Here is a 16709-nt window from a genome sequence, read left to right on the forward strand (position 1 = left end):
CACAGCTGATCCAACTCAAAGTTTTATCTTAGCTGGAGATCCACACACAGCCCTCCCACTAATATTAAAACTCTGTAGAATTCTCTTCGTCTTGGCAACAGTTGACTCTTCGTCATGGCTTTATGGTTTATGTCTGGATAGCTTGAGAGGTCTTCTAACTCCCTGGGTCCCAGACTTCATCCATAAAAACAGAATGCTGTCTCCAGTGGACGCTCGCACACATGATTTCCTTCCTTTCTAAGTAGGGAAGCCTAAGGCTTGCTGGTGTGTATGGCAGGTCTAGGTGGACAGGGTGTGTCCCTCAGCACTAGCAGAGTCCCCACCACCTTGGAGTCCTGCACTCAGGAAAGCCCTGTGAGGAGGAGGCAGTTTTGAATGACCCATGACCTAGGAAGGCCTCCTCCTCAGAGTCCAGTCGGTTCTGCAGCTCTTCTGGCCTACAAGTGGAGTGAGCACAGGGAGGACTTTCTCTCAGAGATGATTACAGACCTATGCATTTCAGCATTCATCTTGCATCAGGCTGCCTGGTGTGCACGGAAGCTTTGATTAACTCCACTTTTTAAATGTATTTGTGTGTAGATGTGTGTACTTTTGTGTGTATAACATGCGTATGTTTGCACATGTGTGTATGACATTTGTGTGTGTGCATGTTTGCACACATTTATGACATTCATGTGTATGTTTGCACATATGTGTGACATTCATGTGTGTTTGCACATATGCCTGACATTCGTGGGTATGTTAGCACATGTGTGTGACATTCATGTGTATGTTTGCACACATGTGTGACATTCATGTGTATGTTTGCACATATGTGTGACATTCATAGGTATGTTAGCACACGTGTGTGACATTTGGGTGTGTTTGCACACATGCCTGACATTTGTGGGTATGTTTGCCCATATGCCTGACATTGTAGGTATGTTAGCACATGTGTGTGACATTCATGTGTATGTTTTCACACATGTGTGACATTCATGTGTATGTTTGCACATATGTGTGACATTCATAGGTATGTTAGCACACATGTGTGACATTTGGGTGTGTTTGCACACATGCCTGACATTTGTGGGTACGTTTTCACATATGTATGACATTGTAGGTATGTTAGCACATGTGTGTGACATTCATGTGTATGTTTGTACATGTGTGTGACATTTGTGTATATGTTTGCACACATATGTATGACATGCATGTGTATGTTTGTACATGTGTGTGACATTCGTGTGTATGTTTGCACACATATATATGACATGCATGTGTATGTTTGCACATATGTGTATGAGATGTGTGTATGTATGTTATTTGCACACATGTGTAGAGGCCAGAGGTTGACTCTGGGTGTTTTCTTCAGTGGCTCACCACATTATTTTTATTGTTGTTGAGACAGAGTCTCTCACTGAACCTGGAGCTTGGCGGTTGGGCTGGACTGGCTAGCCAGCAAGCTCCAGGCATGGTCCTGTCTCTACATCCAAACCTTGGGATTACATGTGTGAGGGTTGGGCCTCAGGTTCCCATGCTCCTACTGCTCCCACTGAGCCATGTCGCCGGCTGTCAGGGAATCTTGCATATCACCAGAGAGTATTTAACTAGAGTAAGACACTAGTTCATTCTAAGAGACCAGACCTTCCTGTCTGTGTAGGTCTGCGTAGGCTGGGAGTGAAAGGTCTCTCGAGGCTCAGGCATGGCCAGAAAGACCAAAGTGTTACAGTTCTCTGAGGGGAAGCTGGAGCAAGGCAGACTGCTGGACCTCTTCCTCAAGGCTGTCACTGTCCCCAAAGTCAGTGGCAAGCAGTGGGACAAAGCGGTTAGCTAGGGGACAAGGTTGAGGCCACCAAGCAGGAAGTAGCTGTGGTCAGGCCTGCCCACCCAGCTGGTTGGGCTGGGTTGGGGTCCAGCGAGGAAAGCTTTGGGAGAGAAAACTCTTCCCTGGCGTGTTACAGCTCAGTGAGACAGGCACTCTCCGATGATCTTTGGTGAAATAGCTTGTGCACTTTATTCCTTGTGGATAGATAAGACTGTATAAACATTTGGGGGTGGCTTGGGATCTAGAGGCTTGGTCTGAAATGTTAGGAATGCCTCATCTGCATGTGGAAACACTTCAGGTGTTATCCGGTTGTGACCATGGTCCTCTCAGAGGGGTGTCATGGTCACATGATCCAGGACAGAAACCTGGTTTGGTGTAGAATTAAATGCCTACAGTTCTCAATTATGAGAGTTTCCCGGTGTTCCTGAATCTGCTCAGCCTTACCAAGTTTTCTATGTGGTGGCACGGTCCACTGCCCCACACAGACCTTTCTATCCTAAAGAATATGTGGCTTTGAGGAACTGCGGTGGATATGAGAACAGGGGGCTCTTACCTCTCTCACCTGCAGGACCAGGTGCGCCTGTGCATCCCATGAGACACCCGAACGTCACCTTTCTGAGTTGATTACAGCCACTTAAAAGGATGTTGTCCAGAAACAAAATTTCACTGTGATAAACAAGGGTGTTCATTTAAAGGCCTCACCGTATGTTTAAAATCTAGTTTGTCAGGAAAAGCTTGTTCTTGGGGCCATATCTAAATGCTAAGTAAATTTCTGCGGACTCTACAGAATTAAAAAAAAAAGTTATTAAAAACATCTTTCTGTTGTGCTCAGAAAGCAAACGTTGTAAATCATTCTGACATACTTCATGTACTTGTGTTTTCTCCCCCTGTAGACAGGGCCAGTGTTGCTCAAGCTCTCAGCGTCATTGCTTAGAGTTGGCTCATCCAGTGTTGCTCAAGAGTGGGGCTAGAAAGTGCAGGAGAAACTGCTCATGAAAATAAGACTGTATGGAGCTTGGGAGTAGGAACTATCGAGCTAGCAGGGGGCCTGGCTTTGGCTGTGCTGGGAGAGACAACCTGACACCTTCTCAGACAAAGAGTGGCGCCCTCACAAGCTGGCAGCAGCAGCAGCACTTGCAGAGCACCTCTCCACAGTAACCCTGCCCAGCAGGGATCTTGCTGCTCTTGGAACTGTCCCCTTGCCACCTCTCTGAGTCTCCTGTCTACTTCGCTGTCATCTACAGTTCAAAGCCATCCAGTGTTCAAACCTTGGGTCTATAGGGTTAAGCAGAGACTTAGAACATTGGGAGAGAAGGTAGGTTCTCAGTGAGACAGCTTAGAACTTTCCAGTGCTAACACTAAGGCAGGCAAACATACCTCGAACTGCTTGTCTGCCTAAGGTGGAGAAACAAACCCTAGGCTAACAGAAGCCATTGTTAGAGGCAATCAGTGGCAGGCCAGCAGGATGACCCAGCACACAGAAGCACTGCTTTAGATCTAATAGCCTGGGTTGGATTCCAGGGCCCCACATGGCAGAGGGAAAGAGCTGACTCTGGCTGGACACTGTGCACACTGTGGCACTGGAGTGCACCTCAAAAAAAAAGGTAAATGTAAAAAACCCCAATACAAATGAAGTAAACCAGAGGCACAGCCTCAGATTGTAATCATTAGGTTAAGATGAACCCACAGAAGGGGTGGGGCAGTGTTGAATGACCTCCAACCTACAGGGAAAACCTGAGACAAGAAATGCAGTGAGCTAATCCTCTCTGGCCCAAACCTAGCAAAAGCTATAGGGTAGCCCTTGTGGTAAGTGCAGTTGGTGCTCTCCTCTTTCATTCAGTCATCCTGAGTTTGAGGCCACATAGCACAGCCTTTAACTGAGGGCAGAGTTAAAGCCAACAGGAATGGAAGGCTAGGAGTTCCTTCTTTCTCTTCTTCCCATGTTGGCTGAGAAGGTGGGATGCAGTTCTTGTCCACGTGGCTCGGGTTGACCTAAGCAGAATGCAGTTTTCATTCCCACCCCAAGATACTTTGTTCTTGACCCAGTTGGCCTGTCTTATTTTTCTTTCATGGCTTACATTATTGTCTTGCTATGATGTATTTAAAAGCTTCCCTTCCCTCTGGTCTCCATTCCGTTATTTGTCTGGGAAGATGCTCTAGGGCAGGTGTCTCTAACCTCGGGTTATCTCACCAAAGACAGAGGGGATTCTCCAAATCTCCATCAACAAGTCTGTGACTACCATGAAAGCACATATATATATCCCCAAAACAAAAACACAGAGAATATAGGAAAGTCAGAAAGATTGTGAACGGATAAAAAGCCCAGTGCAGTGCACACACCTGAAGTAGAACCAGCATAGTCCACTTGGTGAGCTCCAGGCCTGTGTCACAAAACAAGATAAAGAGCTCTACACAGACACAGACAGACAGACACACACACACACACAGACACAGACACTCACACAGACACTCACACACACAGACACTCACACAGACACAGACACTCATACACACACACACAGGCATACACAGACACTCACACACACACACAGACACTCACACACACACATACACACAGACACTCACACACACACTCACAGACACACACACTCACAGACACTCACACACACACTCACATACACACACACTCACACAGACACACAGACACTCACACACACACACACTCACTCACTCACACACACAGACACTCACACATACACACACACACACACACACACGGGGTCAGGGAAGGATATGTGTACATGCTTGCCCATACCTGAAGAGTTGATGGTTATAAGAATCATAGCTATTTGGTGGGCCTGCTTCAAGAACAAACACCTGATTCAAGCACCTTAAAGAGACACCTCATGGGGCTAGACAGATGGCTCAATGGCTAAGAGCACTGGCTGCCTTTCCAGAGGACCTAGGTTCAATTCCTAACACACGTGGCAGTTCAGAACTATCTTGTTACTCCAGTTCCAGACCATCTGATGTCCTCTTCTGACCTCCGTGCCATATAATGTCTACTGTGTCCTTGGCCAGGAACCTATTGCCAGCAGAGGGAGGTGGAGGCCATCATGGAGGGTGACGAAGATGACAGAGGCTGCTGCTGCTGCAAACCCGGCCACCTGCCACACCTGCTGTCCTGCAATGCTGCCTTCCACCTACGCTGGCTCACCTGGGAGATCACGCGCACACAGTACATCCTGGAGGGCTATAGCATCATCGATAACAACGCAGCCACCATGCTGCAGGTGTATGACCTCCGCAGGGTGCTCATCCGCTACTATGTCAAGGTACGATGTGTTTTCCAGAGCTATGGGTGGAGCTTGGGAAGCAATGATGAGAGACAGGGTTCCTCAACAGTTAGTTCCACACAAACTGGCACACAGAGGCTCCTCCCCAGCCTCCCAGTGAGAGCCTCAGCTTGGGGCTTGGGGACCTTGGTCTTTATTGAAAACCCTTCAGGGCTTTGTGTTAAACTGAGTCTGAGCACAGCAGGCCGGCAGCAACCTTGAGTGTCTATCCATTTCAACCACAGCAGGAGGTGCTTGTCATGAAGGGCAAATTAAATATCCAGGAAACGCCAGCAGGACCCATGTTGGAGTTACAGAGCCACATTAGAGGCTGGGCAAATGGTCCAACTTAGACCCAGCATTGTGGGTTGGAGATTTAGCTCAGATGGCAGAGTGCTTGCCTAGCATGCACAGAGCCCTGGGTTCAATCCCCAACACTGCATAAAACCAGATGTTGTGGTACACATCTGTAGCCTCGACACTGGGGGTGGGGGAGGGGCTGGTGGAGGAAGGAGGATCAAAAGGTCAAGGTCGTCTTTGGCTTCACTGGGAGTTCAGACTAGGCTATAGGAGACCCTATTCAACAAATACTCAGCCCAAAGATTAGGAAGTGTAATGGTTTTAAAAATGAGAGGACAGAGGGAGAGGAGAGAAAGGGGGGGGGGAGGGAAAGAAGGAAGAGAAGAGAAGACTGTGCAGCTCAGATGCCTGTAGAGAAAAATGTGCATCTGGCTCAGGGTACCAACTGCTGGCCTGGGCTGAGGTATGTACTAAGAAACAGGGACCGGCAGGACAGGAGAGCCCTTGTGATAGAGCCATGCTGGAGGCGGTAAAAGGCCCAATGAAGGCTCCACAATCCTATGTTGTCCTGTGGGGGTCTCTGCACTCTCGGGGGCCAGCAGTGTTGTTCTGTGTGAGGCAAGAAGGAAATCAGGTTCAACACTGCTCAGTAGCCGGTGTTGGTTCAAACTTCTAGAGCCTGGTGCATAGTAGTTTACTTAGCCATCTTTAAACACAGCACAGTTGGGGGGAGGGATGTTTTATGATGATATTGAGCTCAATCCCATGTGTATACAACAGAATTTAAGATATGATTACATATTGAATCTCTTTTCAAGTACATATGACCTCTTCTGTAAAGAAAGGGGTTCTGTTGACTGAAAAACAATGCTCAATGCTTGGGAGAAAGAATCTGAGATAAGAGTCTGGGAATCCTGTGTGGCCGGGCCCTGCCGATATCACAGAGGTCACCAGGCTATCAACTGCATCCGTTCCCAGAAAATGGGTTATGCATCTCTTCTTTTGAAGAGACAACCCTGAGTGTTTAACATTCCTGGTTTCCCTAGTGATGATCTGCGAGCACAAGGACCTCATTGCCCTCTGCCCTGTCCCAAGAGCCAACAGGGGCCAACCCATTAGAGGCCCCAGACCCTTCATAGCCAAAGCTGGCTTTGATGGAGGCAATGATGTCATTTCTTAGCCTCAGAGGCATCTTTCCAGCCCCTTCCTTCTGAGACGTAGTAAATCAAAAAGTGAAGTCTTCCTGGTTGTGGACTGGCTACGGAATGTCACAATCTTGCTTGCTTTCTGCAGAGCATAATATACTACATGGTCACTTCCCCCAAACTCATCTCGTGGGTCAAGAATGAATCCCTGCTGAAGTCCCTGCAGCCCTTTGCCAAGTGGCATCACATCGAGCGTGACCTTGCCATGTTCAACATCAACATCGATGATGACTACGTCCCGTGTCTCCAGGGGATCACCCGGGCGAGTTACTGCAACGTGTTCCTGGAGTGGATTCAGTACTGCGCAGGGAAAAGACAGGAGGTAGGAAGGGAAGATGGGGCCTGAGGAACTGAGTGTAAGCCAAGAAAGCGAGGGTCTTAACCTCTTCTCTCCTCCTGTGCTCCAAGGTTGATAGTAAGAAAATAGAGGTGAGGGGAAAAAAATCATGTTTTGAATAAATGTTTAGTACTGAAGCAAATAAAGGTTTAGTATTCGATTAGGCAATAATATGATTTTGTCTCCAGTGACAGAGCTTTGAAAGTATCTGTCTTCTCTAAACTATGCTCAGGGTCTGTCTTATTTAGGATTTTACCGTTGTGAACAGACACCAGGACCAAGACAACTCCCATAAGGACAACATTTAATTGGGGCTGGCATACAGGTTCAGGGGTTCAGTCCATTATCATCAAGGTGGGAACATGGCAGCATCCAGGCAGATATAGGGCTGGAGTAGCTGAGAGTTCTACGTCTTCATCTGAAGGCTGCTAGTGGAAGACTAGCTTCCAGACAGCTAGGGCAAGGGTCTTAAAGCCCACACCCACAGTGACACACCTACTCCAACAAGGCCACACCTCCAAATAGTGCCACTCCCTGGGCCAAGCATATGCAAACCATCACCGGGTCACTACAGTTTAAGCCTGTAGTGTAGCATACTAGAAACTTCCTCTTTTAAAATTGCATTATGCTGTCGGGGGCAGTAATTCACATCAATAACTCCAGTGGTAGTGGGGGTGGGACAGGGACAGGTGGGATGCTGGGGATGCATGGACCACCAGCCCAGCACGAGACCAGTGAGCTTCAGGTTTAGTGAAACGCCTCATCTTATCATGTGAAGATCATGCTTATGGGTGGGGACACACACACACACACAAATTAATTAATTAATTAACTAATTAAATTGAATAAATTTGCATTTGGAGGGCTCAGTGGCAGAGGGCTTGCCAGACGTGTACAAGATCCTGGATTTAATGTCCAATACCACGAACAAAACATAATTATTAATTTTTCATAATAATTTAATTTTATCCTGTGCCTGTGCATGCGTGTGTGCATGCATGCGGAGGCCATGCCGGGTGTCTTTATCGGTCACTCCCCACCTTATTTTTGAGGCAGGATTTCTCTGAGCCTGGAACTCACCAGTTTGTAAAGCCTGATTGGCCAGCAAGAATCCTCGTCTCTGCGTTCCCAGATTCTGAGATCTGGGATTACCGAAGTATGGCAACAAGTGTTTCCACTGGGATCTGAACTCAGGTCTTTATGGTTGAGAAACAAGCACTCCAATGCCTGAATATATATATGGAACAATTTAATAAATATTAAATTGTACTTTGAGTCAGACATGGAGGCTCATGTCTATAATCTTACTAATGGGGAGGCTGAGGCAGAAGGCCTTCTATAGGTCATCTCAGGCTACACAGTGAGTTCCAGTCAAGCCTGGGCTACATAGTGAGCTGTCCTCTCAAAACTGACTTTTTTTTTAAAATTTGATCTTGCCGCATGACATAGTGCTTCGCTGGTGTCAGGAAGATGGAACATGTTGACTCAGGAACATGCTGTCTGCTCCACCATCAGGTGGCCCAGGCTGCTCCCATAATGGTCATTTCCCAGTGCAGTGCCCATGAGCTGAGCGCATGCCCGAAGGCGAGCTTGCCTCCTCAGATGAAGCCAAGAGTAACAGTTGCTCACAGACAGAGGTGACAGCGTGAATCACGGAATGAATATCCATCCCCTTTGCCTGCTGAAGGCTGAGTCCATGAGTGATGCTGTGGGAATGAGGCTTAAAGCCACAACCTCAGCACTGATAATATACATAGACTATGGAGAAGATACCAAACCATGGCACTAACTTCTCAGAGACAGGGAGCCAGTGTCAACCTAGGGATATGGTAGCTGAAGAAAAAGAAACAGAATCTTTAATGTGTCTCCTATACCCTATACTATCCCCTTTGTAAGCAGAATATATACATATATGTGTATGTGTGTGTATACCTATATATGTATATATGTGGATATATATTCACACATATATACACATAGATGTATACATACGAATTTAGTTAATATTCTGTATAATATTATATATTATATATTCTGTATAATAATTAATAATATATTCTGTAAGCAGAATATTATATATATACATGTGTGGACATATACATACACATAGATGTGTGTATATATAGGTAATATTCTGTATAATATATTCTGTATAATAATCTGTAAGCAGAATATTATACACACACACACACATATATAGTTAGTTAGTTAGTTAGTTAGTTAGTTAGTTATTACCCTTGTAGTACCAGGCAATGAACCTGGGACCTTACCATACCAGTTGGGTGGTCTATATGACCTATATGCCCACCCTGCCCCCTTTTCTACTCTCTATTTTGAGACAGGCTCTTGAGGAGTTGCCCAGCATGGCCTCTAACACATTCTGGAGTTCAAGCAGACCATGAGCTGGCAGTCTCCTGCCTTAGCCTCCTGGGTAGCTGGGCTTGCTGACCTGTACCATCGGGCCTGACTTGGACTGCTAATTAGTCATAGATTTTGGATTAAGGGTCTGTTCAAAGGGCCCTTATCTGAGGGAGAAAAGAGAAGCCCTCCTTGATCTGGCTTTCTGCAGGTTTTCCTCCATGTTAGGAGATGGTAGTGGCCATACCTTAGAGGGCACGGTCTGACTGTCTCTGTGACCTAACCCTGTCATAATATGAAATCCCAGAGCATTTTCTCATCAGATCTAACCTTTACCACCTTGTTCCTGGAAAGCACCTGCTGAGGTTTGAATGTGAGATGCCTCCCCTACAGGCTCAGATGTTTGAACATGTGGTCCTCCGATGGCAGTACCATTGGGAAGGTTGTAGCATCCTGAAACAGGGGAGCCTCATGAGGCTGAGTGGATCAGTGGAGGCAGGATGTCTTAGTCACTGTTCTATTGCCGTGAAGAGACACTACGACTAAAGCAACTCTTATAAAAATGAGTTAATGAATACTTAAAATCATTTAATTGGGGACTTGCTTATAGTTTGGTGGGGAGCGTGGCAGTACACAGGCAGACATGGTGCCGGAGAGGTAGCTGAGACTTCACCATCCTGATTCATAGGCAGATAGAGAGAGAAACCGAACCTGGCTTTTAAAACCTCAAAGCCACCCTCAAAGAAACTCCCTCCAATTAAGATCATATCTACTGCAGCTAGGCCACACCTCCCAGTCCTTCCTCAAAACTGCCACTCCCATGTGGCTAACCATTCAAATATTCGAGCCTGTGGAGGCCATTCTTAATCACACCACCACACAGGCTTTGAGGCCTCATAGCCCAGACCCACACATCCTGTTCAACTTCTGCCTCCTGATTGTGCACCGGTGTGACCAGTCACCGGCCTCTCCTGCTGCCATGTCTTCCCTGCCATGATCTCTTCTGTGGGCCAGAAAACCCCTTTCATCCTTAACTACTTCTTGTCAGAAATGTCATGAAATCAGTGAGAAAACCTTCCTAATGCAGTGTTTTCCCCAAATGCCCAGCCATAAGAGAAACTTCCATGGGCAGCTCAGGAGGCTCCCCACTCTGGGGTCACTTCAGAGGCACCGGTTGTCTATGGTGTCCCCATGGAAGCCTGTTTCTGTGACATATGTGAGAGCCAGGGTGACAGCTGCCTTCACATTCCTGTTCTTTCAGCTCTCCAAGACCCTGGAGCATGTGGACAGTGACGAAGACTCGGCTCTGGTGACACTTGCCTTTGCCCTGTGCATCCTGGGAAGGCGAGCTCTGGGAACAGCTGCACATAACATGGCCATGAGGTACTCCTGGGAGACAGAGAGGGGGGTCTTGGGCTTGTGCAGGCACCTGGGGTTTATGTCTGACAGATCCTGTCCGTCGATTTTGGCCTGCTTTCAAGCCTTTCAGATGCACCGTTACTCATGAATCAGGTTGGGACGGCTGCACAATGTTTCTTGTCATCGTAAACTTTAGACTGTTCCATTTGGAAATGCTAAAGCAGGCAGTTTGAACTCAGGGGTTCCAGGTCTCAAACCTTCCAGGTTGAGAGAGTTTGGCTGAGAAGGTAGGTAAAAGGCTTGTCTAGAATTCCTGAAGCCCTGGAGTCAATCCTCAGCACCACCTAGGCCATGCATGGGGACACACACGTGTAGTTCCTGCACTCAGGAAGTAGAGGCAGGAAGATCAGGGTCATCCTCTGCTACACAGCGAGTTCAAGGCCAGCCTGAGCTACACGAGACCCTGTCTTCAAATAAACTGGTTGTGAACCTGCCTATGGATTTTTGCCCAGTGCCTGACAAAGTTGATGCTTGTGAAATGTTCATCCCATCACAGTGACGGTCCCGTCACCCTCTGACCACTGAGCAGGTCTGGCACAGACAAGCTGTGCTTGGCCCTACTGTCCCCAATTTTCCAGCTAAGATGACCTAACCTGTGACATCCACCTCCACAGACACTGGGCATCAGTGGTTATTGTGTGGCTTCACCTTTGGTTCTCAGCATTGGGGGTGGGAGGGGCCTGGGGTGGGGCATGCAAGTTCCTGACTTAGCGAATTAAAAGCAGGTTGCCAGCTGAAGTCAGAATCTTGGTGCAGGAGGGAGCATTTGAGTTTAGCAGACAGGAGGAAGTTGGGGCTACAGGTAGAGTTCATGGTTAAGTACTTGTCTATCATGTATGAGAACCTAGGCTGGATTCCCAGCACTCAGGGGAAATGAGGAAAGAGGCAGAGAAGGAGCGAGCTCCGGAGCTTCTCAGCTAGTCCTGCATGTCTGTCACTCCCTCCCACTGCTTAGCATCTGTGCCCTATGCCAGGCTGCGGTGCTAGATGATGCCTGAACATTGACTATGTGATGGCTCCAGTGCCAGTATGGTCTAAGCTCAAGAATGTCGTGCCCATGGGAGTAGTTGCCACCATGAACCCTCAATGCCCAGGTCACTAGGACACACATGCATCTCCCAACTTCAGCCATTGGGCCTACAGGAAAATATGGATGCTAACACAGCTCATTGGGAATTGTCCCCAACCTGTCAGTTAACTCTCTAGCTCAATGACAAGTAAGATCTGGGGAGAAGCCTTGGGGTAAAGTGCTCGCTGAGCAAACTTGAGGACTCGGGTTCAAATCCCTTTACCCACTCGAAAACCTGGGTATGACATCGTGCACACTTGAGATCCAGTACTGGGAGACAGAGACGGGAGGATCCTGGTGGGTGGAGTTTCTGGATCGCATTTGTTCGCTCCTAGGGAGACACCAGCCCTGAAGGAACCGCCCAGGACAGACAGGGCATTCTGGGTATCACTTACCATCTAGGAGCAAGCCAGGCTCCCTGTTGGAAATATTTTCATTTTAGAACCCAATAGGCTCTATCACACCCCAGATCCCGACAGATGAGCACGTCTATGGATGGGTGAAGACAGGGTCAGGCTGGTCAGGAATTGTGTTAGGTTTGGGGTTTTGGTGTGTTTGCTGTTACTGTGATCAAAATGCCCGTGATCACCAGTTAGAAGAAGCGAGGATTTCTTTTGGATCATGGCTTCAAATCCACCACAGTGAGAAGGGTATAGCAGAACTGGGCTCTAACAGCGACACGTGTAGTGTTGGCAGAAGGTAGGAACACTGCATGCTAATCCAAAGGGAAGAACCGCAGGAAGACTTACAATAAGCCACGTCTCACGCTTTTACCATGGCGTCTCCTCTGCAGCCTGATGGAGCAGGGCTCTCTGACACACCTGGAGCAGGGCGTTTGGCAAGGAGGTTCCAGCTGTGCACCTTTAAAGCAGCTGTGTCTCCTGGTGTAGGAGCTCTAACTTGTCCCTGAGCTGCTGGTGTGTGTGCTGTCACACTCTGGGTTCTGATTCTCCCCCTTCACACCCACTTCTATAGCCTTCTGGTCCCCTTTTCTCGACATGACATGCTAACTGTATCTTGTATGGCTTTCTTGGGGGTGTAAGGATGAGACACGACCAGCGAATGCAGCCCAGGAGCAGAGGTGGCACTGGACATCTGGACCATTGTGTTCGGGGGAACTGGTGTCAGGGTAGAGTCAAAACCTTGCCTGTGGATGTCACAGAGGGAGGAAGGCACACAGGACAAGAGATCACTGTGGCCCTGTGACAGGTCTCCTGCCCTACCCTGGTTTGGTGACACAGGTTGAGATCTTGCAAGCTGGGCATCCCTCATGGCTGACCAATAGGCAGTGGTGAATCACCTCATTGTGCGTGCTCCCCCGCTTGCTGCGCTGCTCTTGCAGTGCATTTTGGGATACAGAGCAGGTCAGTCTGTGCTGGCCATACCCCAGTGAGTCCTGCAGACACTAGCCCTGTGGCAAAGTTGCTTCCCCAAAGCCTAAACACAGCTGGTGACCCCTGGCACCCGTCCTTTGGCACTAGATGACCTCAGCTCCAGCACTGTTCACCCTTCCCAGCGGGCCTGGGGGTTTTCAACACTGTGGCTATAGCCACTTGGGTGGCTGTTCTGAGTTGCTCTTACACTCCAGACTCTACTGAGTGTCCTTGCATCAGTTGTGATGTCAAAATTGTCCTCAGACATGGACTCCCCTGTGGGCCCAATCCCAGTGACTGATAGACACTGTGGAGAGAGCAAAGGTGATAACCAGGCTAGGTGGGTCAGGGTTAGTTCTTGCTCCTGTCACTGTGATCAGAATGCCTGTAAGGTCAAATTCAAAGAAGGAAGGATTTATTTTGGCTCATGATCTCAAATCCATCACATGAAGGGCATGGTAGGACTGGTCAGACAGGAAGGGGAGCAAAGTAGTAACAGGAAGGGGAGGAGTCAGAGCCAGATCTAGTTCCTTCCTGCCGTCCCTGCCTGGACACAGTCACCATCTGTCTCCTGGTTCTCCGAGCATTCTGGCTCCACGGTGGCATAGCCAGTCTTTGCCTACCCGCCTGATGGGCTGTGAGAGGGGCTTGGTCTCCTTTCAGAAAGAAAACCCTGACTGTGCTGTGTGCAACTCTCTCACAGCAGTGACAGCCCAGATCCAGCAGGTTGGGAGTGTGTCTCCTCTCAGTCCAGTCAAGGTGTGTGTGTGTGTGTGTGTGTGTGTGTGTGTGTGTGTGTATTCAGGTACACATGTGTGTGCCAATGTGTGTGGAAGCCAGGGCGCAACCCTGGCTGCCATTCTTTAGGTACCATCCACCTTGGTTTTAGAAACAACTTCTTTCAGTGGCTTGGGCCTCTCTCCCTGTGAGCTAGACTGGCTGCCAAGTGAGCTGCAGGACCCCTATTTCTACCTCCATGCTCAGAGATTCTAACTGCACACGATCACACGGGCTTCTCAGTAGAAGCTTAAAAGGACACAGCTCCAAACCCAAATTCACGTCAGGTGTTCTAGAGCTTTCCACCCTCCTTGCTCCCCGCCCTGCCCTGCTTCGCCCCAGCTCGATTGATGGATACCTTTGTCTTCTTCATTGCCTCCAGGGGAAAAGGAGAGTTATGAAACACCTCCCACTAGAACTCTGCGATGTGTGGGGTCAAGGGGTCATTTCCCGGGCTGAAGGGATTTGCGCTTCGGCTCCGGTTCACGTGGAGAGCCACTTTAATGAAACAGCCGTAAGCACCGCAGTGTGACACTGTCTCAGACAAGACAATTGTTAACTGAGGTATAAATAGATGGTTTGAGGCCTCGGGTAGGGGCATGGGTGTCTTAGCAAGGCGTGGGAGGGAGCAATGTCTGCAGCTGTATCTGTGAATATTGCCTGGGGGATCTGGGGAATCCTCAAGTCTTCCTTTGTACTGTCCTCTCATTCCCACATCTAAAAGGGGTTTTTCCATCTACACTGAGTGTACAGTATGGACTCCCCAATCCCGTCCTGCATCCACCCTGCCCATGGCTTAGCACCCCATCTCCACTTTTATGATTAGTCCCTTTCCGTCAACAGGGGCATCCCCAGATGTTTCCCCAGAAGCAGATGGCAGGTGTCACTCCATTATGGCAGCCTCAGCCCATGGCACTGGCCTTCCTGCCGCTCTGCTGGGCTGCAGCGGCCTGTTTGCCACACCCCTGCATCTCACGAGAAGGAGTAGTATAGAAATTAAGGTGGAGGAGAGAAAGACCATCCTGCCTGCCCCCCAAAGTCAGGGCCCATGGCTTTCCTGAGCCCCTTCATCATGTGCATTCAGAAAAGGCCCCAGGCCCTGAGTGACTTCCCCTGTGTGATATCCTGTTCTTCATTCTGCTCTGTGAGCAGGCGGCCATTTGGAAAGCCTGGACATGACCCTCACCACCCTGTCCCTCTCCTAGTCGTGAATAAAAGGGACAGTGGGGACAGTTATGTTCTGAGAACCCGAGTCCATGCTTGGGTGATATCTATCCTGGTAGAATCCAGTTTCTACTACGGCTAACACACCCCAAAGTCTCAAGAAGAGAAGTCTCTGGTGAGGAGAGGAAGGGTATATGTGGCAGAGCCAGTGTGGCTAAGGAGGGTGAGCCTGCTGCCCTGGCCTTCTGGTGTAGGGGTGTGGCCTGTTCCAAGCTGGGTCTCAGTTTCATACACAGAGATTGTGTCAGTGGTTCCTAAGGTGATGGGAGATGGCCTTACACCAAGGCACTAGCATACTTCATACCTGGATGTGGGGCCGGGCACTGGGGTTCTGGAAGAAGTCCACAGTTCCCTGTCTTCCCATACTGGAAGAGTGTGTGTGTGTGTGTGTGTGTGTGTGTAAGTGTCCGCACATCTCTTGCTAATCTTGCTACATCCATCTTCCTTGAGATCGAATCTTCCATTGGTCTGGAGCTCACTGATAAAGCTACGCTGTGTGGCTGGAACCAGGGCCATTCTACCTCTGCCTCCTCAGCTCTGTGATCACAAGCACAGGACACCACACATGACTTTGTAATGTGGGTTCTGGGAACTCGGGATCCATGTTTGTGTGTAAGGACCTCGTGCTTGTGGGTATCAACTGAGCCATCTCCTCAGCCCCGGAAGGTAATCCTTAAACCAGGAAATGTAGATGCTGGTAGGAGTGAAGAGGTCATGAGCTGTGCAGAGTCAGCCCACAGCATGGTGTGACTGTCCTCCAGCCTGTGAGCCCATAGCAGTATGACTGTGTCTTACAGCCTAGACTCATTCCTCTACGGCCTGCACGCCCTCTTCAAAGGCGACTTCCGGGTCACCGCTCGAGACGAGTGGGTATTTGCTGACATGGACCTGCTACACAAAGTTGTTGTTCCAGCCATCCGGATGTCCCTGAAACTGCACCAGGTAAAGAGCCGCTTCTGGAAAAAAAAAAAAAAAAAAAAAGGATTAATCTGAAACTGGAAAAAGAGTCTACCCCATTACACTACTCCCTGCTCTCCATAAGGTGAGCAACCTCCTCCTCCATCCTCCTCCATCCTCCCCCATCCTCCTCCCAGGGACGCTCTGCCTCCTCTCTGGCCTAGACTCAACTCAGCCAAGGAGTGTGGCATGGATCCTCTTAAACCATAAGCTGAAGTAGAGAACCCTTCCCTTTAGGGTGTTTGTGTCCAGTGAGGAGAAAAGTAACTAATGAAGCCAGGGAGATGCCTCAGTCAGTATGTGCTTTCTGGGCAACCATGAAGGATCTGAGTTTGAACTGTAGAACCCAGGTAGAAAACCTAGGTGTGGACCCCAAGACAAGAGGCTCCTTAGGGGTCACTGAGAAGCCAGCTTAGCCAAACTGGTGACCTCTAAGGTCAGTAAAAGACCTATTTCAAAACAACAGCAAAGTATAGACAGCCAGCAAAGGAAGACACCTAAGGTTGCCCTCTGGCCTCTATATGCAATTATACACAGAGAAGGATAAAGTCAGTAACAGAGCCTTCATCTCTTTCTGGTGTGTATTA

General features: G+C 48.7%; 1 protein-coding gene across 2 annotated transcripts in view; it reads left to right on the forward strand.

The window, feature by feature from the left end:
- The window catches only part of Pcnx2 (pecanex 2), a 145394-nt gene that overhangs the window by 117903 nt on the left and 10782 nt on the right, over positions 1–16709 (forward strand). Inside the window, exons 26-29 of one of the 2 annotated variants that reach the window (XM_085843512.1) lie at positions 4850–5103; positions 6697–6930; positions 10565–10686; positions 15945–16107. In XM_085843512.1, the coding sequence (XP_085699638.1) occupies positions 4850–5103; positions 6697–6930; positions 10565–10686; positions 15945–16107 (773 nt within the window). The remainder of the gene's footprint in view (positions 1–4849; positions 5104–6696; positions 6931–10564; positions 10687–15944; positions 16108–16709) is intronic. The other variant, XM_021170316.2, reaches the window with a different exon arrangement.

This window comes from Mus caroli, unplaced genomic scaffold (assembly GCF_978045245.1).
Source record: "Mus caroli unplaced genomic scaffold, Mus_caroli_1 scaffold_10, whole genome shotgun sequence".
Taxonomy (NCBI): domain Eukaryota; kingdom Metazoa; phylum Chordata; class Mammalia; order Rodentia; family Muridae; genus Mus; species Mus caroli.